General features: G+C 44.0%; 1 protein-coding gene and 1 long non-coding RNA gene across 2 annotated transcripts in view; one reads left to right on the top strand and one right to left on the bottom strand.

Annotated features, from left to right (window-relative positions):
• Window positions 1-212: 212 nt before the first annotated feature.
• LOC140380212 (uncharacterized) lies at window positions 213-3,796 on the bottom strand. Its single transcript, XR_011931026.1, has 2 exons — window positions 3,706-3,796; window positions 213-334 (listed from the first exon to the last, which is right to left on the bottom strand). It is a non-coding gene; the product is annotated as an uncharacterized lncRNA (long non-coding RNA).
• Window positions 3,797-5,674: 1,878 nt separating this feature from the next.
• Window positions 5,675-24,622, top strand: part of LOC140380214 (sorting nexin-6) — a 31,836-nt gene continuing 12,888 nt past the window's right edge. Inside the window, exons 1-7 of the mRNA XM_072464378.1 lie at window positions 5,675-5,738; window positions 5,881-5,931; window positions 7,124-7,228; window positions 13,302-13,412; window positions 13,483-13,604; window positions 13,713-13,836; window positions 14,007-14,102. Of these exons, the coding sequence (XP_072320479.1) occupies window positions 5,733-5,738; window positions 5,881-5,931; window positions 7,124-7,228; window positions 13,302-13,412; window positions 13,483-13,604; window positions 13,713-13,836; window positions 14,007-14,102 (615 nt within the window). The 5' untranslated portion in view covers window positions 5,675-5,732. The remainder of the gene's footprint in view (window positions 5,739-5,880; window positions 5,932-7,123; window positions 7,229-13,301; window positions 13,413-13,482; window positions 13,605-13,712; window positions 13,837-14,006; window positions 14,103-24,622) is intronic.

Raw genomic sequence — 24,622 nt, 5'->3', positions numbered from 1 at the left:
TACTTGTACTGTGTGTACTTGTACTGTGTGTACTTGCACTGTGTGTACTTGCACTGTGTGTACTTGTACCGCCGTCTGCAGGAATAAAACCTCTAAAAGTCAGTTTAATTTGGACCCTGTCACTTGGGCGGTGCGGTTAGAGCGCCGCTCAGTGGTGTTCAGTGGAAGCGCCTCGTTCGTGATAAAATCCTGTGTTTTTGTTCAAATGAAGGACAAACAATCTGCCCCAAAATGAAGAATTAAAACGACAAAAGTGTCAGTTGTTTTTGCCAAAAACGTCTCAAAAGTGAAGTTTATTTATTGTACATCGCGTGGCTTTTCACACTACAAACTACTACTACTACTCCTGAAGTACACATACTACTACTCCTGAAGTACACATACTACTACTCCTGAAGTACACATACTACTACTCCTGAAGTACACATACTACTACTCCTGAAGTACACATAATACTACTCCTGAAGTACACATACTACTACTCCTGAAGTACACATACTACTACTACTACTAGTCAAGTACACATACTACTACTACTAGTCAAGTACACACTACTACTACTACTAGTCAAGTACACACTACTACTAGTCAAGTACACATACTACTACTAGTCAAGTACACATACTACTACCAGTCAAGTACACATACTACTACTAGTCAAGTACACATACTACTACTACTACTAAAGTACACACTACTACTAGTCAAGTACACATACTACTACTACTAGTCAAGTACACATACTACTACTAGTCAAGTACACATACTACTACTACTACTAGTCAAGTACACATACTACTAGTCAAGTACACATACTACTACTACTACTAGTCAAGTACACATACTACTACTAGTCAAGTACACATACTACTACTACTACTAGTCAAGTACACACTACTACTAGTCAAGTACACACTACTACTAGTCAAGTACACACTACTACTAGTCAAGTACACATACTACTACTACTACTAGTCAAGTACACATACTACTACTACTACTAGTCAAGTACACATACTACTACTAGTCAAGTACACATACTACTACTACTACTACTAGTCAAGTACACATACTACTACTAGTCAAGTACACACTACTACTACTAGTCAAGTACACATACTACTACTACTAGTCAAGTACACATACTACTACTAGTCAAGTACACATACTACTACTCCTGAAGTACACATACTACTACTACTACTCAAGTACACATACTACTACTAAAGTACACATACTACTACTACTCAAGTACACATACTACTACTACTACTAGTCAAGTACACATACTACTACTACTACTACTACTAGTCAAGTACACATACTACTACTAGTCAAGTACACATACTACTACTACTAGTCAAGTACACATACTACTACTAGTCAAGTACACATACTACTACTACTACTAGTCAAGTACACACTACTACTAGTCAAGTACACATACTACTACTACTACTAGTCAAGTACACATACTACTACTAGTCAAGTACACATACTACTACTACTACTAGTCAAGTACACATACTACTACTAGTCAAGTACACATACTACTACTACTACTAGTCAAGTACACACTACTACTAGTCAAGTACACATACTACTACTAGTCAAGTACACATACTACTACTAGTCAAGTACACATACTACTACTACTACTAGTACACATAATACTAGTCAAGTACACATACTACTACTAGTCAAGTACACATACTACTACTAGTCAAGTACACATACTACTACTCCTGAAGTACACATACTACTACTACTCAAGTACACATACTACTACTACTCAAGTACACATACTACTACTACTACTAGTCAAGTACACATACTACTACTACTACTAGTCAAGTACACATACTACTACTACTACTAGTCAAGTACACATACTACTACTACTACTAGTCAAGTACACATACTACTACTAGTCAAGTACACATACTACTACTACTACTACTAGTCAAGTACACATACTACTACTAGTCAAGTACACATACTACTACTAGTCAAGTACACACTACTACTAGTCAAGTACACATACTACTACTACTACTACTACTAGTCAAGTACACATACTACTACTAGTCAAGTACACATACTACTACTACTACTAGTCAAGTACACATACTACTACTAGTCAAGTACACATACTACTACTAGTCAAGTACACACTACTACTAGTCAAGTACACATACTACTACTACTACTAGTCAAGTACACATACTACTACTAGTCAAGTACACATACTACTACTACTACTAGTCAAGTACACATACTACTAGTCAAGTACACATACTACTACTAGTCAAGTACACATACTACTAGTCAAGTACACACTACTACTAGTCAAGTACACATACTACTACTACTACTAGTCAAGTACACATACTACTAGTCAAGTACACATACTACTATTAGTCAAGTACACATACTACTACTAGTCAAGTACACATACTACTACTCCTGAAGTACACATACTACTACTACTCAAGTACACATACTACTACTACTCAAGTACACATACTACTACTACTACTAGTCAAGTACACATACTACTACTACTAGTCAAGTACACATACTACTACTACTACTAGTCAAGTACACATACTACTACTAGTCAAGTACACATACTACTACTACTACTAGTCAAGTACACACTACTACTAGTCAAGTACACATACTACTACTAGTCAAGTACACATACTACTACTACTACTAGTCAAGTACACATACTACTACTAGTCAAGTACACATACTACTACTACTACTAGTCAAGTACACACTACTACTACTAGTCAAGTACACACTACTACTAGTCAAGTACACATACTACTCCTAGTCAAGTACACATACTACTACTACTACTAGTCAAGTACACATACTACTACTAGTCAAGTACACATACTACTACTACTACTAGTCAAGTACACATACTACTACTAGTCAAGTACACATACTACTACTAGTCAAGTACACATACTACTACTCCTGAAGTACACATACTACTACTACTCAAGTACACATACTACTACTACTCAAGTACACATACTACTACTACTACTAGTCAAGTACACATACTACTACTACTACTAGTCAAGTACACATACTACTACTACTACTAGTCAAGTACACATACTACTACTACTACTACTAGTCAAGTACACATACTACTACTACTAGTCAAGTACACATACTACTACTACTACTAGTCAAGTACACATACTACTACTACTACTACTAGTCAAGTACACATACTACTACTACTACTACTAGTCAAGTACACATACTACTACTACTACTAGTCAAGTACACATACTACTACTACTACTACTACTACTAGTCAAGTACACATACTACTACTACTACTACTAGTCAAGTACACATACTACTACTACTACTACTCCTGAAGTACACATACTACTACTACTCCTGAAGTACACATACTACTACTACTACTACTCCTGAAGTACACATACTACTACTACTACTACTCCTGAATTACACATACTACTACTACTACTACTCAAGTACACATACTACTACTACTACTACTACTCAAGTACACATACTACTACTACTACTACTACTCAAGTACACATACTACTACTACTACTACTACTCAAGTACACATACTACTACTACTACTACTACTACTACTACTACTCAAGTACACATACTACTACTACTACTACTCAAGTACACATACTACTACTACTCCTGAAGTACACATACTACTACTCCTGAAGTACACAAACTACCACTACTACTAATCCTGAAGTACACAAACTACTACTACTACTCCTGAAGTACACATACTACTACTACTACTCCTGAAGTACACATACTACTACTACTACTCCTGAAGTACACATACTACAACTACTACTACTCCTGAAGTACACAAACTACCACTACTACTAATCCTGAAGTACACAAACTACCACTACTACTAATCCTGAAGTACACAAACTACCACTACTACTCCTCCTGAAGTACATGAACTACAACTACTCCTCCTGAAGTACACAAACTACTCCTCCTGAAGTACATGAACTACAACTACTCCTCCTGAAGTACACACACTCCTCCTGAAGTACACATGTTCTTGTTAAGAGTATGCAGCAGCAGTGGATTCAAAGCCTCTTCAGTTTAAGGACAAAAGTCTTTTCAGACCAAATACTAAAGTTTCAGCTCAAGAGTCAAACTAGATTTGGATCATGTTTGTTGTGTAGTAAAAGTACCTTGAGTCCACCGCTGCATATTCCACATTTTTATGGAAAATATTTTGCTCAAACTCCTGGTTTTGTACTTTTCTGTTTGAATCTGTTCCTTTTGTAAAGCCAAACGCCACAAAAACATCCAAGGATCATTTCTGTTTTATAAAAGGTCAAGTTTGTGAATGAAGCCTGACCGGTCCAGGTCTCGGTTGAATGTCCCTTGGATCTTGTCACTTGGTCAGAGCCTTAAAATGAACGAGCCACAAAATAAACCCGAGTGGCACCGACGACGCCTCCTGTCCTCTGTTTACTGCAAATACTACTACTACTACTACTACTACTACTACTACTACTACTACTACTACTACTGCAAATACTACTACTACTACTACTACCACTACTACTACTACTACTACTACTACTGCAAATACTACTACTACTACTACTACTACTACTACTACTACTACTACTACTGCAAATACTACTACTACTACTACTACCACTACTACTACTGCAAATACTACTACTACTACTACTACTACTGCAAATACTACTACTACTGCAAATACTACTACTACTACTACTACTACTACTACTACTACTGCAAATACTACTACTACTACTACTACTACTACTACTACTACTACTACTACTACTACTACTGCAAATACTACTACTACTACTACTACTACTACTACTACTGCAAATACTACTACTACTACTACTACTACTACTACTACTACTACTACTGCAAATACTACTACTACTACTACTACTACTGCAAATACTACTACTACTACTACTACTACTACTACTACTACTACTACTGCAAATACTACTACTACTACTACTACTACTACTACTACTACTACTACTACTACTGCAAATACTACTACTACTACTACTACTACTACTACTACTACTACACTTCATTAAGTTCGATTGAGTTCTTTGAAAGTAAAAGATGAAGTCTGACACTTTACTGATGATTTAATGGCTGTAAATGTGAAATGCTCTTCATTGTTTAGCACAAACTAGAGTGACATGGACTTTTACACAAAATTAAAACAAACCGTCTTTTCTGTCAAGCTCATTCCGCCAAAACGCTAAACAGGAAGTAGCTCTTCAAAATAAAAGTGCACTCTCTAAAACCGGAAGTTACACGTTTTGTCAAAGAAGATACACCATTGTTTTTTTTTTTTTACAGATGACATCTCTCCTTTTGTGACAAACGTTTGAACTTCATCTGAACTGTATTGATAAAGATGGCTCAGAGTAGAGCCGCTGCTCCTGGAGATGAGGCTTCTGTTTTGCTGCTTGTGGCAGAGTGGTTAGCTCTCTTTGGGTCAGGGAGGGGTCACTGCACCGGACAAGACCCAGGCGTAAAGGCTGTGATACAAGAGTCACTTTAGAGTCGTTTGTTATTAAATATATAAACAGAATTTAAAAATCAATTTCTCCGTCGCGTGGCGTGATGACGCCGCGGCGCTTCCGCTCTGCTCGCTGGCGGCCATGATGGTGAGTTCTGTTTTTCTCTTTCTCTTTACTTCATTTTTAACGTTATTATGAGTGTTTTTGTGAGACTGTGTCCCGGGCCCCGGCCCCTTGTCCACCCGCTGCGCCCCAAATAACGCGCTTTTCCCCGGGTTTGTGTCCGCAGCAGGAGGGGCTGGACGACGGACCCGACTTCCTCAGCGAAGAGGACCGAGGGGTGAGTGTCTGAGCCGGGGAGGGAGCTCCGGGGCCCGCGGTACGAGCTCCGGGGCCCGCGGAGAATCCACACGACCTGTCCCCGCCTGTCCTGACCCGTGTCCCACAGTTTGTCTCTGTCTCTGGGTCTGAGGAGAGTTAGCAGTGTTAGCTTTAGCTTAGCTCACCGTTAGCCGCTAATGTTGTAGTCCGGATCTAAACGCGTCTGAGCCGCGCCTCCGGGACTTTAATTCTTGTGAAAATGAAACTTTAGGATTATTAAGTGTAAATGAACAGAGCTGTCACGTGACTGAAGTCACAGCTTTGCTCAGTGACGTATGTCAGAGACATCAAAGTTCATCTTTAACACATTTCGGACATGTTTTGTCTGAGAACTGTGTTTACACTTCTGTTTGGTGGGAGGGCATCTGTGGTAGATATTTATCGTAGTTTTAATTCTGTGAATTTGCAGTTTGTGAAGAAAAATAGTTTAAAATCCTCCATGATGTCATCAATGTGCGACGGACGTAAACACAAGGGCTGCGTCCGAATGTCCACACTCTTTCCTACAGGGGGCACTATTTAGGGCTCATTACATTTTCAAGCGCTGTCCAAATTTCCCACAATGCACCATGAGAAGTAGTGTCCAGCGATGGTCAGTAGGGGTCACTATAGACCATGATGCATTGCGGGAGCCAGTAAAACTGCAGCGACGGGTTAAGTCGCAGTTTAAACGCTCTGACTCCAGAATATAAACACGGCAGTCTTAAATGAACCGTTAGCCACAAAGATGCTAGCGTTAGCCACTAATCTTAGCTTAAAGTTTGAATCGAGGATTTTTTCCAGCTCGTTCTGGCTCACACTCTCTTCCTCCTGTGACCTCACACTCTCCTCTGACCTGTGACCTCACACTCTCTTCCTTTTGTGACCTCTGACCTCACACTCTCCTCCTCTGACCTCACACTGTTCTCCTCTGGCCTCTGACCTCACACTCTCCTCTGACCTCACACTCTTCTCCTCTGACCTGTGACCTCGCACTCTCTTCCTCCTGTGACCTGTGACCTCACACTCTCCTCTGACCTGTGACCTCACTCTCTTCCTCCTGTGACCTCTGACCTCACATTCTCCTCCTCTGACCTCACACTCTCCTCCTCTGACCTCACACTCTCCTCCTCCTCTGACCTCTGACCTCACACTCTTCTTCTCTGTTGCAGCCTCGAGCTGTGAACGTGGATCTTCAGACCGATGCGACGCTGCAGGTCGACATTTCTGACGCTTTGAGCGAGAGAGACAAGGTCAAGTTCACCGTCCACACCAAGGTGAGGTCAGAGGTCAGGCCTCGCGCGGTCAGAACCTTCCAACTGGACAGAGACAAAGTGAAGTCCACCATCAAACATAAAACACAACAGAACCAGAACCAGAATAATGACATGAGCCACAGACAAATCTGTCCATTTGCCTGATGTCTGTCCCTCTCTCAGTCCTTGATCCTTTGTGTTTGTGTCCATTTCTTTGTGATGGACTTTTTCGCCATCTGCCAAAAGTACATCCTTAACCTGTTTCCATCCACCTATTTTGGCCCTGTGCACAATGGTTGGACCCAAATGGTTATTGCTTATTAAAAGAGGATCTTATGTTCCACATGTGAGTGTGATGCATCATGGGAAAGCTTAGACCTTCTAGTTTCTGCAGATGTGCAGATGTCACACTGTCAGGGCTTCAGAACTTTCACTACAGAGGCCCAAACATAAACAAAACATCCTGTTTTAGTCTCGCCTGAATATTGTCCATTTGTAATGGTCCTGAGCATGACAGACTTCATTGTGTTTATGCTGTTCACTGCACATGATGTTTATCTTGTTGACAACAACTGTGTACAGTTTCAGATCTCTAGGAACAGGCATTTTGGTGCTGTTGACCTTTTTGTATCAAAAAGTATATTCAAGTGATCCAAATATGTGCCAACTGTGCCAAACTGCTTTATTACAATTTTAGCTCCTCTATGATCATAAAACATACATTTTGATGTTTTGTAGGCCACTAATAGCAATTATAACTGCTAAAAACAATATATGTGAAAATGTGTAAATATGAGTTTACCCATGAATTTCCCATATAGAGGTTAAAAAAAAAAAATAATAATATTTTTATTTTATTTTTGTATTGGTATAATAATACTTATATCTAACAAAATGCACGTCCAAAAGGCTAATAAAATCAGAAAACGTTATGAGCAAAATCCTGCCGAGAAATCTGTCTCTTTACAGCCTTCCCAGGGATATGCACGAGAATACAGAAGATTCTGTGTCAATAAGGCCTTTGTCCCGCCCCTCTTTCTAAAGCTATTCTTATTGGCTAGAATAATATGTCAATCAAATACTTCTACGTCACTCACATGCGACGCTATTTAGATGTAAACAGACTAATCCATGTGCGTCGTTTTTTGCGGAGGCTGTAGCAAACAAACCCGTGGACAGAAAAAATGGTGGATGGTCTCATTCTGTAGGAAACAGTCTGAAGAAAAGAAGGATATCCAACATTATCTTATAGGTCAAACAGGTCATTTGTTATGGACGGAGAAATGCGCCGGACAAGCGCATTCTCGTCCGGCGAGAAACGAAGAAAAAAAAAAAAGCCGTTTCGTCCGTCATAAACACAAACAGGACATGCGTTTGTAAAAGTTGAGACTTTCTCACAAACTATTGTCAATTGCTTCTTGGGGCAAATTATTCAATGTAAATCAATGACATATTTGTTTTGTTGAGAAAATAAGCTTTAAAATGATGTATAACTTGCTGGTATTGACCACGGAAATAAAAGTGATGATGTAAGAGAATATTTGAGATATAGAAAATGCTCGCCGGCCACAGGTGGGTGGGAACAGGTTAAGTACATTCCAAAGTACATGTAAATGAGGCGTTGGGAAGGAGACCCAATCTTGCGACCTCTGAAGGACTGTCCGGCCAGAACAAAGGAGGACGTCAGCTTTGCTTATCACTCTTTATTTTGCTTGATGTTTAAGGTTTGATGTTTGGGGTTAGGTTTCTACAATACACAAGTACAGTGAAAAATGGATATTAAAACACAATAATTAAATAAATATGGGCAGAAAAACATAGTATGTATAAACAGTAAAGGTGTGAATAGTTTGCTACGTTAAAACAAGTTCAAATGGGAAATATACAGTATACAAGCAGCAACATTCACAACAACACAACAGAGCAATGATCTCCAGCCATTTTCTTGCCAAAAACTATAAATTCCGAGCGTCCTTGAACGCATCACTACTAGCGCCAGCGTGCTGCGGAGTGATGCTGGCCTATGGGCCGTGAACGCATCACCGGCGCAGATTACACTGCCAAGATGGAGCCAGATTAATAAAACAAACTAACTACAGGTAATGACTAATAATAACACAGTTAAAACAGACAAAGACGAAGCATTAAGAGGAATAAACTCACATTCTCAAGGACCAAACACACAGGAAAAGCACACGAGGAACGGGAAGCAGCCGGAGGCACCGTGCCATACGAGGGGGAAAAACAACACAACAACTTTGCTAAACACACAAGTCCCGTCAGGTGCTGAACTATGATTGGTGGAGAGTAAGAAGACGTGATTGGCTATAGCTGGAGATCAGGTTACAAATAGTAAATAGAAACGTAAATGAATAGCCCTAATAATAAACTAATAACTAAATCGGAGTGACTAACTAAATGATGGACAAATCAAACATTATATTAACATACAAACACTAGACCCTTGTTAACAACAGTCCCAAAGTACATTCTAAAGTACATTCTAAAGTACAGTCCCAAAGTACATTCTAAAGTACAGTCCCAAAGTACATTCTAAAGTACATTCTAAAGTACAGTCTAAAGTACAGTCTAAAGTACATTCTAAAGTACATTCTAAAGTACATTCTAAAGTACATTCTAAAGTACATTCTAAAGTACATTCTAAAGTACATTCTAAAGTACATTCTAAAGTACATTCTAAAGTACAGTCCCAAAGTACATTCTAAAGTACAGTCCCAAAGTACAGTCTAAAGTACATTCTAAAGTACATTCTAAAGTACATTCTAAAGTACATTCTAAAGTATATTCTAAAGTACATTCTAAAGTACATTCTAAAGTACATTCTAAAGTACAGTCCCAAAGTACATTCTAAAGTACATTCTAAAGTATATTCTAAAGTATATTCTAAAGTACATTCTAAAGTACATTCTAAAGTACAGTCCAGAAGTACATTCTAAAGTACATTCTAAAGTACATTCTAAAGTACATTCCCAAAGTACAGTCCCAAAGTACATTCTAAAGTACATTCTAAAGTACAGTCCCAAAGTACATTCTAAAGTACAGTCCCAAAGTACATTCTAAAGTACAGTCCCAAAGTACATTCTAAAGTACATTCTAAAGTACATTCTAAAGTACATTCTAAAGTACAGTCCCAAAGTACATTCTAAAGTACAGTCCCAAAGTACATTCTAAAGTACATTCTAAAGTACAGTCCCAAAGTACAGTCCCAAAGTACATTCTAAAGTACAGTCCCAAAGTACATTCTAAAGTACAGTCCCAAAGTACATTCTAAAGTACAGTCCCAAAGTACATTCTAAAGTACATTCTAAAGTACATTCTAAAGTACATTCTAAAGTACATTCTAAAGTACAGTCCCAAAGTACATTCTAAAGTACAGTCCCAAAGTACATTCTAAAGTACAGTCCCAAAGTACATTCTAAAGTACATTCTAAAGTACATTCTAAAGTACATTCTAAAGTACAGTCCCAAAGTACATTCTAAAGTACAGTCCCAAAGTACATTCTAAAGTACAGTCCCAAAGTACATTCTAAAGTACATTCTAAAGTACATTCTAAAGTACAGTCCCAAAGTACAGTCTAAAGTACAGTCTAAAGTACAGTCTAAAGTACAGTCTAAAGTACAGTCTAAAGTACAGTCTAAAGTACAGTCTAAAGTACAGTCTAAAGTACAGTCTAAAGTACATTCTAAAGTACAGTCTAAAGTACAGTCTAAAGTACATTCTAAAGTACATTCTAAAGTACAGTCCAGAAGTACAGTCCCAAAGTACATTCTAAAGTACAGTCCCAAAGTACAGTCCCAAAGTACATTCTAAAGTACAGTCCCAAAGTACATTCTAAAGTACAGTCCCAAAGTACATTCTAAAGTACATTCTAAAGTACATTCTAAAGTACAGTCCCAAAGTACATTCTAAAGTACATTCTAAAGTACAGTCCCAAAGTACATTCTAAAGTACATTCTAAAGTACATTCTAAAGTACAGTCCAGAAGTACAGTCCCAAAGTACATTCTAAAGTACAGTCCCAAAGTACAGTCCCAAAGTACATTCTAAAGTACAGTCCCAAAGTACATTCTAAAGTACAGTCCCAAAGTACATTCTAAAGTACATTCTAAAGTACAGTCCCAAAGTACATTCTAAAGTACATTCTAAAGTACATTCTAAAGTACAGTCCCAAAGTACAGTCCCAAAGTACAGTCCCAAAGTACAGTCTAAAGTACAGTCTAAAGTACAGTCCCAAAGTACAGTCCCAAAGTACATTCTAAAGTACAGTCCCAAAGTACATTCTAAAGTACAGTCCCAAAGTACATTCTAAAGTACATTCTAAAGTACATTCTAAAGTACATTCTAAAGTACAGTCCAGAAGTACAGTCCAGAAGTACAGTCCCAAAGTACAGTCTAAAGTACAGTCCCAAAGTACAGTCTAAAGTACAGTCCCAAAGTACAGTCTAAAGTACAGTCCCAAAGTACATTCTAAAGTACATTCTAAAGTACAGTCCCAAAGTACAGTCCCAAAGTACAGTCCCAAAGTACAGTCCCAAAGTATCCATGTATTGTGTCCATTGCAGGAGTTCATAGTAGTAAAGTTAGTTCAGGGGTAAATGCTGTATCAGTGGCAGAGCGTGGTGAACTTCCCTCACATATCTGTGATTGACAGGACGGTCCCAGGTCATGTGACAGTGGTTTGCCTCCTGGTGGCGCTGTTGCATTTCCCTGTGAAGAATGAGACCTTTGACCTTTGACCTGGCGTTGTGAAGAAACATGACACACTTTAGCTCCTCCTCTGGGATGGTCACATGTTCCCACTCTTCATCTGTCACAACATGAACTTCTCTTTCACTTTCATATATTTAGTATTTGTCCAGATTAGAAATGACAAGATAAAATTTAGATATTATTCCTCTTGAAAATTCTGCTTCATAAGCCTCGATAAGGGTCATAAAGGTCATAAAAGTCATGACCTTGATAAACATGTCAGTCAGAGGTCATAAAGGTCATGACCTTGATAAACAGCTCAGTCAGAGGTCATAAAGGCCATGACCTTGATAAACATGTCAGTCAGAGGTCATAAAGGTCATGACCTTGATAAACATGTCAGTCAGAGGTCATAAAGGTCATGACCTTGATAAACAGCTCAGTCAGAGGTCATAAAGGCCATGACCTTGATAAACATGTCAGTCAGAGGTCATAAAGGTCATGACCTTGATAAACATGTCAGTCAGAGGTCATAAAGGTCATGACCTTGATAAACATGTCAGTCAGAGGTCATAAAGGTCATGACCTTGATAAACAGCTCAGTCAGAGGTCATAAAGGTCATGACCTTGATAAACATGTCAGTCAGAGGTCATAAAGGTCATGACCTTGATAAACATGTCAGTCAGAGGTCATAAAGGTCATGACCTTGATAAACATGTCAGTCAGAGGTCATAAAGGTCATGACCTTGATAAACATGTCAGTCAAATGTCATAAAGGTCATGACCTTGATAAATATCTCAGGTTATAAAGGTCATGACCTTGATAAACATGTCATTCAGAGGTCATAAAGGTCATGACCTTGATAAACATGTCAGTCAAATGTCATAAAGGTCATGACCTTGATAAACATCTCAGGTTATAAAGGTCATGACCTTGATAAACATGTCATTCAGAGGTCATAAAGGTCATGACCTTGATAAACATCTCAGGTTATAAAGGTCATGACCTTGATAAACATGTCATTCAGAGGTCATAAAGGTCATGACCTTGATAAACATCTCAGGTTATAAAGGTCATGACCTTGATAAACATGTCATTCAGAGGTCATAAAGGTCATGACCTTGTGACATGTCTTGGTTATAATAACTGTGTAAAAACTATAAAAGTCTGTTTCTCTTTCCACATCTCAAAGCTTTTCATGTGATTCTCTTTTACTTCTGGTGAAAAACCTTTGACCTTTTGTCCTCCAGACGCTCAAACCTGAGCAAGAACACTATAAACGATAGTCCACATTCACAATAGAAATAGTCTCTATGAGGCACAGTCCAGTCGGTCTCTCCTTCCACATGTTAGACTTGATGTAAAGTGTGTTTTCTGTCCAGAGCACGCTGCCCAACTTCAAGCAGAATGAGTTTTCTGTCGTCCGACAACACGAGGAGTTCATCTGGCTCCACGACTCATTTGTGGAGAACGAAGAGTACGCCGGATACATTGTAAGAACCCCTTTAACTCGTGTACCTGAAAGACCTGCTCAGACCATTGTTCTGTCTGGGTTCTGCTCAGATCCCTCCTGCTCCTCCGAGGCCGGACTTTGACGCTTCCAGAGAGAAACTACAGAAGCTCGGAGAAGGAGAAGGATCCATGACCAAGGAAGAGTTCACCAAGATGAAGCAGGAGCTGGAGGCGTGAGTCCTGACCACTGACCAGGGACCACTGACCAGGGACCACTGACCAGGGACCACTGACCAGGGACCACTGACCACAGACACCAGCCTTGAATCTGTGTTTCTCAGAGAATACTTGGCGATCTTTAAGAAGACTGTGGCGATGCACGAGGTGTTTCTGTGTCGAGTGGCGGCTCATCCCGTCCTCAGGAAGGACCTCAACTTCCACGTCTTCCTGGAGTACGGACAAGATGTGAGTCACATGACCGCTGCCTGGCACCAGCCTTGCACCACCCTGGCGTCACATGACCCTGGCGTCACATGACCCTGGCGTCACATGACCCTGGCGTCACATGACCCTGGCGTCACATGACCCTGGCGTCACATGACCCTGGCGTCACATGACCTCTTCTCTCTCTGTAGCTCAGTGTTCGGGGAAAGAACAAAAAGGAGAAGTTGGAGGATTTCTTTAAAAATGTGGTGAAGTCTGCGGATGGAGTTCTGGTGGCAGGAGTCAAGGTGAGAAAAGAGAAACATCTGAGCTTCAGCTTCAGTCTCAGCTTCAGTCTGAGCTTCAGTCTGAGCTTCAGTCTGAGCTTCAGCTTCAGTCTGAGCTTCAGCTTCAGTCTCAGCTTCAGTCTGAGCTTCAGTCTGAGCTTCAGCTTCAGTCTCAGCTTCAGCTTCAGTCTCAGCTTCAGTCTGAGCTTCAGTCTGAGCTTCAGTCTGAGCTTCAGCTTCAGTCTGAGCTTCAGCTTCAGTCTCAGCTTCAGCTTCAGTCTGAGCTTCAGCTTCAGTCTGAGCTTCAGCTTCAGTCTGAGCTTCAGTCTGAGCTTCAGCTTCAGTCTCAGCTTCAGTCTGAGCTTCAGTCTGAGCTTCAGTCTGAGCTTCAGTCTGAGCTTCAGTCTGAGCTTCAGCTTCAGTCTGAGCTTCAGCTTCAGTCTGAGCTTCAGTCTGAGCTTCAGTCTGAGCTTCAGTCTGAGCTTCAGCTTCAGTCTGAGCTTCAGTCTGAGCTTCAGCTTCAGTCTCAGCTTCAGTCTGAGCTTCAGTCTGAGCTTCAGTCTGAACTTCAGCTTCAGTCTGAGCTTCAGTCTGAGCTTCAGTCTGAGCTTCAGTCTGAGCTTCAGCTTCAGTCTCAGCTTCAGTCTGAGCTTCAGTCTGAACTTCAGCTTCAGTCTGAGCTTCAGTCTGAGCTTCAGTCTGAGCTTCAGCTTCAGTCTGAGCTTCAGCTTCAGTCTCAGCTTCAGCTTCAGTCTCAGCTTCAGTCTGAGCTTCAGTCTGAGCTTCAGTCTGAGCTTCAGTCTGAGCTTCAGCTTCAGTCTGAGCTTCAGCTTCAGTCTGAGCTTCAGTCTGAGCTTCAGTCTGAGCTTCAGCTTCAGTCTCAGCTTCAGTCTGAGCTTCAGTCTGAACTTCAGCTTCAGTCTGAGCTTCAGTCTGAGCTTCAGTCTGAGCTTCAGCTTCAGTCTGAGCTTCAGCTTCAGTCTCAGCTTCAGCTTCAGTCTCAGCTTCAGTCTGAGCTTCAGTCTGAGCTTCAGTCTGAGCTTCAGTCTGAGCTTCAGCTTCAGTCTGAGCTTCAGTCTGAGCTTCAGTCTGAGCTTCAGTCTGAGCTTCAGTCTGAGCTTCAGTCTGAGCTTCAGCTTCAGTCTGAACTTCAGCTTCAGTCTGAGCTTCAGCTTCAGTCTCAGCTTCAGTCTGAGCTTCAGTCTGAGCTTCAGTCTGAGCTTCAGTCTGAGCTTCAGTCTGAGCTTCAGCTTCAGTCTCAGCTTCAGCTTCAATCTCAGCTTCAGTCTGAGCTTCAGTCTGAGCTTCAGTCTGAGCTTCAGCTTCAGTCTCAGCTTCAGCTTCAGTCTCAGCTTCAGTCTGAGCTTCAGTCTGAGCTTCAGTCTGAGCTTCAGTCTGAGCTTCAGTCTGAGCTTCAGCTTCAGTCTCAGCTTCAGTCTGAGCTTCAGTCTGAACTTCAGCTTCAGTCTGAGCTTCAGTCTGAGCTTCAGTCTGAGCTTCAGTCTGAGCTTCAGCTTCAGTCTCAGCTTCAGTCTGAGCTTCAGTCTGAGCTTCAGTCTGAGCTTCAGCTTCAGTCTGAACTTCAGCTTCAGTCTGAGCTTCAGCTTCAGTCTCAGCTTCAGCTTCAGTCTCAGCTTCAGTCTGAGCTTCAGTCTGAGCTTCAGTCTGAGCTTCAGTCTGAGCTTCAGCTTCAGTCTGAGCTTCAGCTTCAGTCTGAGCTTCAGTCTGAGCTTCAGTCTGAGCTTCAGTCTGAGCTTCAGTCTGAGCTTCAGCTTCAGTCTGAACTTCAGCTTCAGTCTGAGCTTCAGCTTCAGTCTGAGCTTCAGTCTGAGCTTCAGTCTGAGCTTCAGTCTGAGCTTCAGCTTCAGTCTGAGCTTCAGCTTCAGTCTCAGCTTCAGTCTGAGCTTCAGTCTGAGCTTCAGCTTCAGTCTCAGCTTCAGCTTCAGTCTCAGCTTCAGGCTGAGCTTCAGTCTGAGCTTCAGTCTGAGCTTCAGCTTCAGTCTGAGCTTCAGCTTCAGTCTGAGCTTCAGTCTGAGCTTCAGTCTGAGCTTCAGTCTGAGCTTCAGCTTCAGTCTGAGCTTCAGCTTCAGTCTGAGCTTCAGCTTCAGTCTCAGCTTCAGTCTGAGCTTCAGTCTGAGCTTCAGTCTGAGCTTCAGCTTCAGTCTGAGCTTCAGCTTCAGTCTGAGCTTCAGTCTGAGCTTCAGTCTGAGCTTCAGTCTGAGCTTCAGCTTCAGTCTGAGCTTCAGTCTGAGCTTCAGCTTCAGTCTGAGCTTCAGTCTGAGCTTCAGCTTCAGTCTGAGCTTCAGTCTGAGCTTCAGTCTGAGCTTCAGTCTGAGCTTCAGCTTCAGTCTGAGCTTCAGCTTCAGTCTGAGCTTCAGTTTCAGTCTCAGCTTCAGCTTCAGTCTCAGCTTCAGTCTGAGCTTCAGCTTCAGTCTGAGCTTCAGCTTCAGTCTGAGCTTCAGTCTGAGCTTCAGTCTGAGCTTCAGTCTGAGCTTCAGCTTCAGTCTGAGCTTCAGTCTGAGCTTCAGCTTCAGTCTGAGCTTCAGTCTGAGCTTCAGCTTCAGTCTCAGCTTCAGTCTGAGCTTCAGTCTGAGCTTCAGTCTGAGCTTCAGTCTGAGCTTCAGTCTGAGCTTCAGCTTCAGTCTGAGCTTCAGCTTCAGTCTGAGCTTCAGCTTCAGTCTGAGCTTCAGTCTGAGCTTCAGTCTGAGCTTCAGTCTGAGCTTCAGCTTCAGTCTGAGCTTCAGTCTGAGCTTCAGCTTCAGTCTCAGCTTCAGTCTGAGCTTCAGTCTGAGCTTCAGTCTGAACTTCAGCTTCAGTCTGAGCTTCAGTCTGAGCTTCAGTCTGAGCTTCAGTCTGAGCTTCAGCTTCAGTCTCAGCTTCAGTCTGAGCTTCAGTCTGAACTTCAGCTTCAGTCTGAGCTTCAGTCTGAGCTTCAGTCTGAGCTTCAGCTTCAGTCTGAGCTTCAGCTTCAGTCTCAGCTTCAGTTTCAGTCTCAGCTTCAGTCTGAGCTTCAGTCTGAGCTTCAGTCTGAGCTTCAGTCTGAGCTTCAGCTTCAGTCTGAGCTTCAGCTTCAGTCTGAGCTTCAGTCTGAGCTTCAGTCTGAGCTTCAGCTTCAGTCTCAGCTTCAGTCTGAGCTTCAGTCTGAACTTCAGCTTCAGTCTGAGCTTCAGTCTGAGCTTCAGTCTGAGCTTCAGCTTCAGTCTGAGCTTCAGCTTCAGTCTCAGCTTCAGCTTCAGTCTCAGCTTCAGTCTGAGCTTCAGTCTGAGCTTCAGTCTGAGCTTCAGTCTGAGCTTCAGCTTCAGTCTGAGCTTCAGCTTCAGTCTGAGCTTCAGCTTCAGTCTGAGCTTCAGTCTGAGCTTCAGTCTGAGCTTCAGTCTGAGCTTCAGTCTGAGCTTCAGTCTGAGCTTCAGCTTCAGTCTGAACTTCAGCTTCAGTCTGAGCTTCAGCTTCAGTCTCAGCTTCAGTCTGAGCTTCAGTCTGAGCTTCAGTCTGAGCTTCAGCTTCAGTCTCAGCTTCAGTCTGAGCTTCAGTCTGAGCTTCAGCTTCAGTCTCAGCTTCAGCTTCAATCTCAGCTTCAGTCTGAGCTTCAGTCTGAGCTTCAGTCTGAGCTTCAGCTTCAGTCTCAGCTTCAGCTTCAGTCTCAGCTTCAGTCTGAGCTTCAGTCTGAGCTTCAGTCTGAGCTTCAGTCTGAGCTTCAGTCTGAGCTTCAGCTTCAGTCTGAGCTTCAGCTTCAGTCTGAGCTTCAGTCTGAGCTTCAGTCTGAGCTTCAGCTTCAGTCTCAGCTTCAGTCTGAGCTTCAGTCTGAGCTTCAGTCTGAGCTTCAGCTTCAGTCTGAACTTCAGCTTCAGTCTGAGCTTCAGCTTCAGTCTCAGCTTCAGCTTCAGTCTCAGCTTCAGTCTGAGCTTCAGCTTCAGTCTGAGCTTCAGCTTCAGTCTGAGCTTCAGTCTGAGCTTCAGTCTGAGCTTCAGTCTGAGCTTCAGCTTCAGTCTGAGCTTCAGTCTGAGCTTCAGCTTCAGTCTGAGCTTCAGTCTGAGCTTCAGCTTCAGTCTCAGCTTCAGTCTGAGCTTCAGTCTGAGCTTCAGTCTGAGCTTCAGTCTGAGCTTCAGTCTGAGCTTCAGCTTCAGTCTGAGCTTCAGCTTCAGTCTGAGCTTCAGCTTCAGTCTGAGCTTCAGTCTGAGCTTCAGTCTGAGCTTCAGTCTGAGCTTCAGCTTCAGTCTGAGCTTCAGTCTGAGCTTCAGCTTCAGTCTCAGCTTCAGTCTGAGCTTCAGTCTGAGCTTCAGTCTGAACTTCAGCTTCAGTCTGAGCTTCAGTCTGAGCTTCAGTCTGAGCTTCAGTCTGAGCTTCAGCTTCAGTCTCAGCTTCAGTCTGAGCTTCAGTCTGAACTTCAGCTTCAGTCTGAGCTTCAGTCTGAGCTTCAGCTTCAGTCTGAGCTTCAGCTTCAGTCTCAGCTTCAGCTTCAGTCTCAGCTTCAGTCTGAGCTTCAGTCTGAGCTTCAGTCTGAGCTTCAGTCTGAGCTTCAGCTTCAGTCTGAGCTTCAGCTTCAGTCTGAGCTTCAGTCTGAGCTTCAGTCTGAGCTTCAGCTTCAGTCTCAGCTTCAGTCTGAGCTTCAGTCTGAACTTCAGCTTCAGTCTGAGCTTCAGTCTGAGCTTCAGTCTGAGCTTCAGCTTCAGTCTGAGCTTCAGCTTCAGTCTCAGCTTCAGCTTCAGTCTCAGCTTCAGTCTGAGCTTCAGTCTGAGCTTCAGTCTGAGCTTCAGTCTGAGCTTCAGCTTCAGTCTGAGCTTCAGCTTCAGTCTGAGCTTCAGTCTGAGCTTCAGTCTGAGCTTCAGTCTGAGCTTCAGTCTGAGCTTCAGTCTGAGCTTCAGCTTCAGTCTGAACTTCAGCTTCAGTCTGAGCTTCAGCTTCAGTCTCAGCTTCAGTCTGAGCTTCAGTCTGAGCTTCAGTCTGAGCTTCAGCTTCAGTCTCAGCTTCAGTCTGAGCTTCAGTCTGAGCTTCAGTCTGAGCTTCAGCTTCAGTCTCAGCTTCAGCTTCAATCTCAGCTTCAGTCTGAGCTTCAGTCTGAGCTTCAGTCTGAGCTTCAGCTTCAGTCTCAGCTTCAGCTTCAGTCTCAGCTTCAGTCTGAGCTTCAGTCTGAGCTTCAGTCTGAGCTTCAGTCTGAGCTTCAGTCTGAGCTTCAGTCTGAGCTTCAGCTTCAGTCTGAGCTTCAGCTTCAGTCTGAGCTTCAGTCTGAGCTTCAGCTTCAGTCTCAGCTTCAGTCTGAGCTTCAGTCTGAGCTTCAGTCTGAGCTTCAGCTTCAGTCTGAACTTCAGCTTCAGTCTGAGCTTCAGCTTCAGTCTCAGCTTCAGCTTCAGTCTCAGCTTCAGTCTGAGCTTCAGTCTGAGCTTCAGTCTGAGCTTCAGTCTGAGCTTCAGCTTCAGTCTGAGCTTCAGCTTCAGTCTGAGCTTCAGTCTGAGCTTCAGTCTGAGCTTCAGTCTGAGCTTCAGTCTGAGCTTCAGCTTCAGTCTGAACTTCAGCTTCAGTCTGAGCTTCAGCTTCAGTCTCAGCTTCAGTCTGAGCTTCAGTCTGAGCTTCAGTCTGAGCTTCAGCTTCAGTCTGAGCTTCAGCTTCAGTCTCAGCTTCAGTCTGAGCTTCAGTCTGAGCTTCAGCTTCAGTCTCAGCTTCAGCTTCAGTCTCAGCTTCAGGCTGAGCTTCAGTCTGAGCTTCAGTCTGAGCTTCAGCTTCAGTCTGAGCTTCAGCTTCAGTCTGAGCTTCAGTCTGAGCTTCAGTCTGAGCTTCAGTCTGAGCTTCAGTCTGAGCTTCAGCTTCAGTCTGAACTTCAGCTTCAGTCTGAGCTTCAGCTTCAGTCTGAGCTTCAGCTTCAGTCTCAGCTTCAGTCTGAGCTTCAGTCTGAGCTTCAGCTTCAGTCTGAGCTTCAGCTTCAGTCTCAGCTTCAGCTTCAGTCTCAGCTTCAGTCTGAGCTTCAGTCTGAGCTTCAGTCTGAGCTTCAGCTTCAGTCTCAGCTTCAGTCTGAGCTTCAGTCTGAGCTTCAGTCTGAGCTTCAGCTTCAGTCTGAGCTTCAGCTTCAGTCTGAGCTTCAGTCTGAGCTTCAGTCTGAGCTTCAGTCTGAGCTTCAGTCTGAGCTTCAGCTTCAGTCTGAACTTCAGCTTCAGTCTGAGCTTCAGCTTCAGTCTGAGCTTCAGCTTCAGTCTCAGCTTCAGTCTGAGCTTCAGTCTGAGCTTCAGTCTGAGCTTCAGCTTCAGTCTGAGCTTCAGCTTCAGTCTCAGCTTCAGTCTGAGCTTCAGTCTGAGCTTCAGTCTGAGCTTCAGCTTCAGTCTGAGCTTCAGCTTCAGTCTGAGCTTCAGCTTCAGTCTCAGCTTCAGTCTGAGCTTCAGCTTCAGTCTGAGCTTCAGTCTGAGCTTCAGCTTCAGTCTGAGCTTCAGTCTGAGCTTCAGCTTCAGTCTGAGCTTCAGTCTGAGCTTCAGTCTGAGCTTCAGTCTGAGCTTCAGCTTCAGTCTGAGCTTCAGCTTCAGTCTGAGCTTCAGTTTCAGTCTCAGCTTCAGCTTCAGTCTCAGCTTCAGTCTGAGCTTCAGCTTCAGTCTGAGCTTCAGCTTCAGTCTGAGCTTCAGCTTCAGTCTGAGCTTCAGTCTGAGCTTCAGTCTGAGCTTCAGTCTGAGCTTCAGCTTCAGTCTGAGCTTCAGTCTGAGCTTCAGCTTCAGTCTGAGCTTCAGTCTGAGCTTCAGTCTGAGCTTCAGTCTGAGCTTCAGCTTCAGTCTGAGCTTCAGCTTCAGTCTGAGCTTCAGCTTCAGTCTGAGCTTCAGCTTCAGTCTGAGCTTCAGCTTCAGTCTCAGCTTCAGTCTGAGCTTCAGCTTCAGTCTGAGCTTCAGCTTCAGTCTGAGCTTCAGTCTGAGCTTCAGTCTGAGCTTCAGTCTGAGCTTCAGCTTCAGTCTGAACTTCAGCTTCAGTCTGAGCTTCAGCTTCAGTCTCAGCTTCAGTCTGAGCTTCAGCTTCAGTCTGAGCTTCAGCTTCAGTCTCAGCTTCAGTCTGAGCTTCAGTCTGAGCTTCAGTCTGAGCTTCAGCTTCAGTCTGAGCTTCAGCTTCAGTCTGAGCTTCAGCTTCAGTCTGAGCTTCAGCTTCAGTCTGAGCTTCAGTCTGAGCTTCAGTCTGAGCTTCAGCTTCAGTCTGAGCTTCAGCTTCAGTCTCAGCTTCAGCTTCAGTCTGAGCTTCAGTCTGAGCTTCAGTCTGAGCTTCAGCTTCAGTCTCAGCTTCAGTCTGAGCTTCAGTCTGAGCTTCAGTCTGAGCTTCAGCTTCAGTCTGAGCTTCAGCTTCAGTCTGAGCTTCAGTCTGAGCTTCAGTCTGAGCTTCAGTCTGAGCTTCAGTCTGAGCTTCAGCTTCAGTCTGAACTTCAGCTTCAGTCTGAGCTTCAGCTTCAGTCTGAGCTTCAGCTTCAGTCTGAGCTTCAGCTTCAGTCTCAGCTTCAGTCTCAGCTTCAGTCTGAGCTTCAGCTTCAGTCTCAGCTTCAGTCTCAGCTTCAGTCTGAGCTTCAGTCTGAGCTTCAGTCTGAGCTTCAGTCTGAGCTTCAGTCTGAGCTTCTGTCTGAGCTTCAGCTTCAGCCTGAGCTTCAGCTTCAGTCTGAGCTTCAGTCTGAGCTTCAGTCTGAGCTTCAGTCTGAGCTTCAGTCTGAGCTTCAGCTTCAGTCTGAGCTTCAGTCTGAGCTTCAGTCTGAGCTTCAGCTTCAGTCTCAGCTTCAGTCTCAGCTTCAGTCTGAGCTTCAGTCTGAGCTTCAGTCTGAGCTTCAGTCTGAGCTTCAGTCTGAGCTTCTGTCTGAGCTTCAGCTTCAGTCTGAGCTTCTGTCTGAGCTTCAGCTTCAGTCTGAGCTTCAGTCTGAGCTTCAGTCTGAGCTTCAGTCTGAGCTTCAGCTTCAGTCTGAGCTTCAGTCTGAGCTTCAGTCTGAGCCTCAGCTTCAGTCTGAGCTTCTGTCTGAGCTTCAGCTTCAGCCTGAGCTTCAGCTTCAGTCTGAGCTTCAGCTTCAGCCTGAGCTTCAGTCTGAGCTTCAGCTTCAGTCTGAGCTTCAGTCTGAGCTTCAGCTTCAGTCTGAGCTTCAGTCTGAGCTTCAGCTTCAGTCTGAGCTTCAGTCTGAGCTTCAGCTTCAGCCTGAGCTTCAGCTTCAGTCTGAGCTTCAGCTTCAGTCTGAGCTTCAGTCTGAGCTTCAGCTTCAGTCTGAGCTTCTGTCTGAGCTTCAGCTTCAGCCTGAGCTTCAGCTTCAGTCTGAGCTTCAGTCTGAGCCTGAGCTTCAGTCTGAGCTTCAGCTTCAGTCTGAGCTTCAGCTTCAGTCTGAGCTTCAGTCTGAGCTTCAGCTTCAGTCTGAGCTTCAGTCTGAGCTTCAGCCTGAGCTTCAGCCTGAGCTTCAGCTTCAGTCTGAGCTTCAGTCTGAGCTTCAGCTTCAGTCTGAGCTTCAGCTTCAGTCTGAGCTTCAGCTTCAGCCTGAGCTTCAGCTTCAGTCTGAGCTTCAGCTTCAGTCTGAGCTTCAGTCTGAGCTTCAGCTTCAGTCTGAGCTTCTGTCTGAGCTTCAGCTTCAGCCTGAGCTTCAGCTTCAGTCTGAGCTTCAGCTTCAGTCTGAGCTTCAGTCTAAGCTTCAGCCTGAGCTTCAGCTTCAGTCTGAGCTTCAGTCTGAGCTTCAGCCTGAGCTTCAGCTTCAGCCTGAGCTTCAGCTTCAGTCTGAGCTTCAGCTTCAGTCTGAGCTTCAGTCTGAGCTTCAGCCTGAGCTTCAGTCTGAGCTTCAGCTTCAGTCTGAGCTTCAGCCTGAGCTTCAGCCTGAGCTTCAGCTTCAGTCTGAGCTTCAGTCTGAGCTTCAGCTTCAGTCTGAGCTTCAGCCTGAGCTTCAGCTTCAGCCTGAACTTCAGCTTCAGCCTGAGCTTCAGCTTCAGCCTGAGCTTGAGCTTCAGCCTGAGCTTCAGCCTGAGCTTCAGCTTCAGCCTGAGCTTCAGCCTGAGCTTCAGCTTCAGCTTCAGCTTCAGTCTGAGCTTCAGCTTCAGTCTGAGCTTCAGTCTGAGCTTCAGTCTGAGCTTCAGCTTCAGTCTGAGCTTCAGTCTGAGCTTCAGTCTGAGCTTCAGCTTCAGTCTGAGCTTCAGTCTGAGCTTCAGCTTCAGTCTGAGCTTCAGTCTGAGCTTCAGCTTCAGTCTGAGCTTCAGTCTGAGCTTCAGCTTCAGCCTGAGCTTCTGTCTGAGCTTCAGCTTCAGTCTGAGCTTCAGCTTCAGTCTGAGCTTCAGTCTAAGCTTCAGCCTGAGCTTCAGCTTCAGTCTGAGCTTCAGCCTGAGCTTCAGCTTCAGTCTGAGCTTCAGCTTCAGTCTGAGCTTCAGCTTCAGTCTGAGCTTCAGTCTGAGCTTCAGTCTGAGCTTCAGCTTCAGTCTGAGCTTCAGCCTGAGCTTCAGCTTCAGTCTGAGCTTCAGTCTGAGCTTCAGCTTCAGTCTGAGCTTCAGTCTGAGCTTCAGCTTCAGCTTCAGTCTGAGCTTCAGTCTGAGCTTCAGCTTCAGTCTGAGCTTCAGTCTGAGCTTCAGCCTGAGCTTCAGCTTCAGTCTGAGCTTCAGCTTCAGTCTGAGCTTCAGCTTCAGTCTGAGCTTCAGTCTGAGCTTCAGCTTCAGTCTGAGCTTCAGCCTGAGCTTCAGCTTCAGCCTGAGCTTCAGCTTCAGCCTGAGCTTCAGCTTCAGCCTGAGCTTCAGCTTCAGCCTGAGCTTCAGCTTCAACCTGAGCTTGTGCTTCAGCCTGAGCTTCAGCCTGAGCTTCAGCTTCAGCCTGAGCTTCAGCTTCAGTCTGAGCTTCAGTCTGAGCTTCAGCTTCAGTCTGAGCTTCAGTCTAAGCTTCAGCCTGAGCTTCAGCTTCAGTCTGAGCTTCAGTCTGAGCTTCAGCCTGAGCTTCAGCTTCAGTCTGAGCTTCAGCCTGAGCTTCAGCTTCAGCCTGAGCTTCAGCTTCAACCTGAGCTTCAGCTTCAGCTTCAGCTTCAGTCTGAGCTTCAGCTTCAGTCTGAGCTTCAGCTTCAGTCTGAGCTTCAGTCTGAGCTTCAGTCTGAGCTTCAGCTTCAGTCTGAGCTTCAGTCTGAGCTTCAGTCTGAGCTTCAGCTTCAGTCTGAGCTTCAGTCTGAGCTTCAGCTTCAGTCTGAGCTTCAGTCTGAGCTTCAGCTTCAGTCTGAGCTTCTGTCTGAGCTTCAGCTTCAGTCTGAGCTTCAGCTTCAGTCTGAGCTTCAGTCTAAGCTTCAGCCTGAGCTTCAGCTTCAGTCTGAGCTTCAGCTTCAGTCTGAGCTTCAGCTTCAGTCTGAGCTTCAGTCTGAGCTTCAGCCTGAGCTTCAGCTTCAGTCTGAGCTTCAGTCTGAGCTTCAGCTTCAGTCTGAGCTTCAGTCTGAGCTTCAGCTTCAGTCTGAGCTTCAGTCTGAGCTTCAGCCTGAGCTTCAGCTTCAGTCTGAGCTTCAGTCTGAGCTTCAGCCTGAGCTTCAGCTTCAGCCTGAGCTTCAGCTTTAGTCTGAGCTTCAGCTTCAGTCTGAGCTTCAGCCTGAGCTTCAGCTTCAGCCTGAGCTT

The sequence above is a fragment of the Eucyclogobius newberryi genome, unplaced genomic scaffold, assembly GCF_026437365.1.
Source record: "Eucyclogobius newberryi isolate DKJ021-1_F unplaced genomic scaffold, fEucNew1.0.hap1 SCAF_45, whole genome shotgun sequence".
NCBI classification, from domain to species: Eukaryota; Metazoa; Chordata; class Actinopteri; order Gobiiformes; family Gobiidae; genus Eucyclogobius; species Eucyclogobius newberryi.
This window is presented reverse-complemented; position numbering and strand designations above follow the sequence as displayed.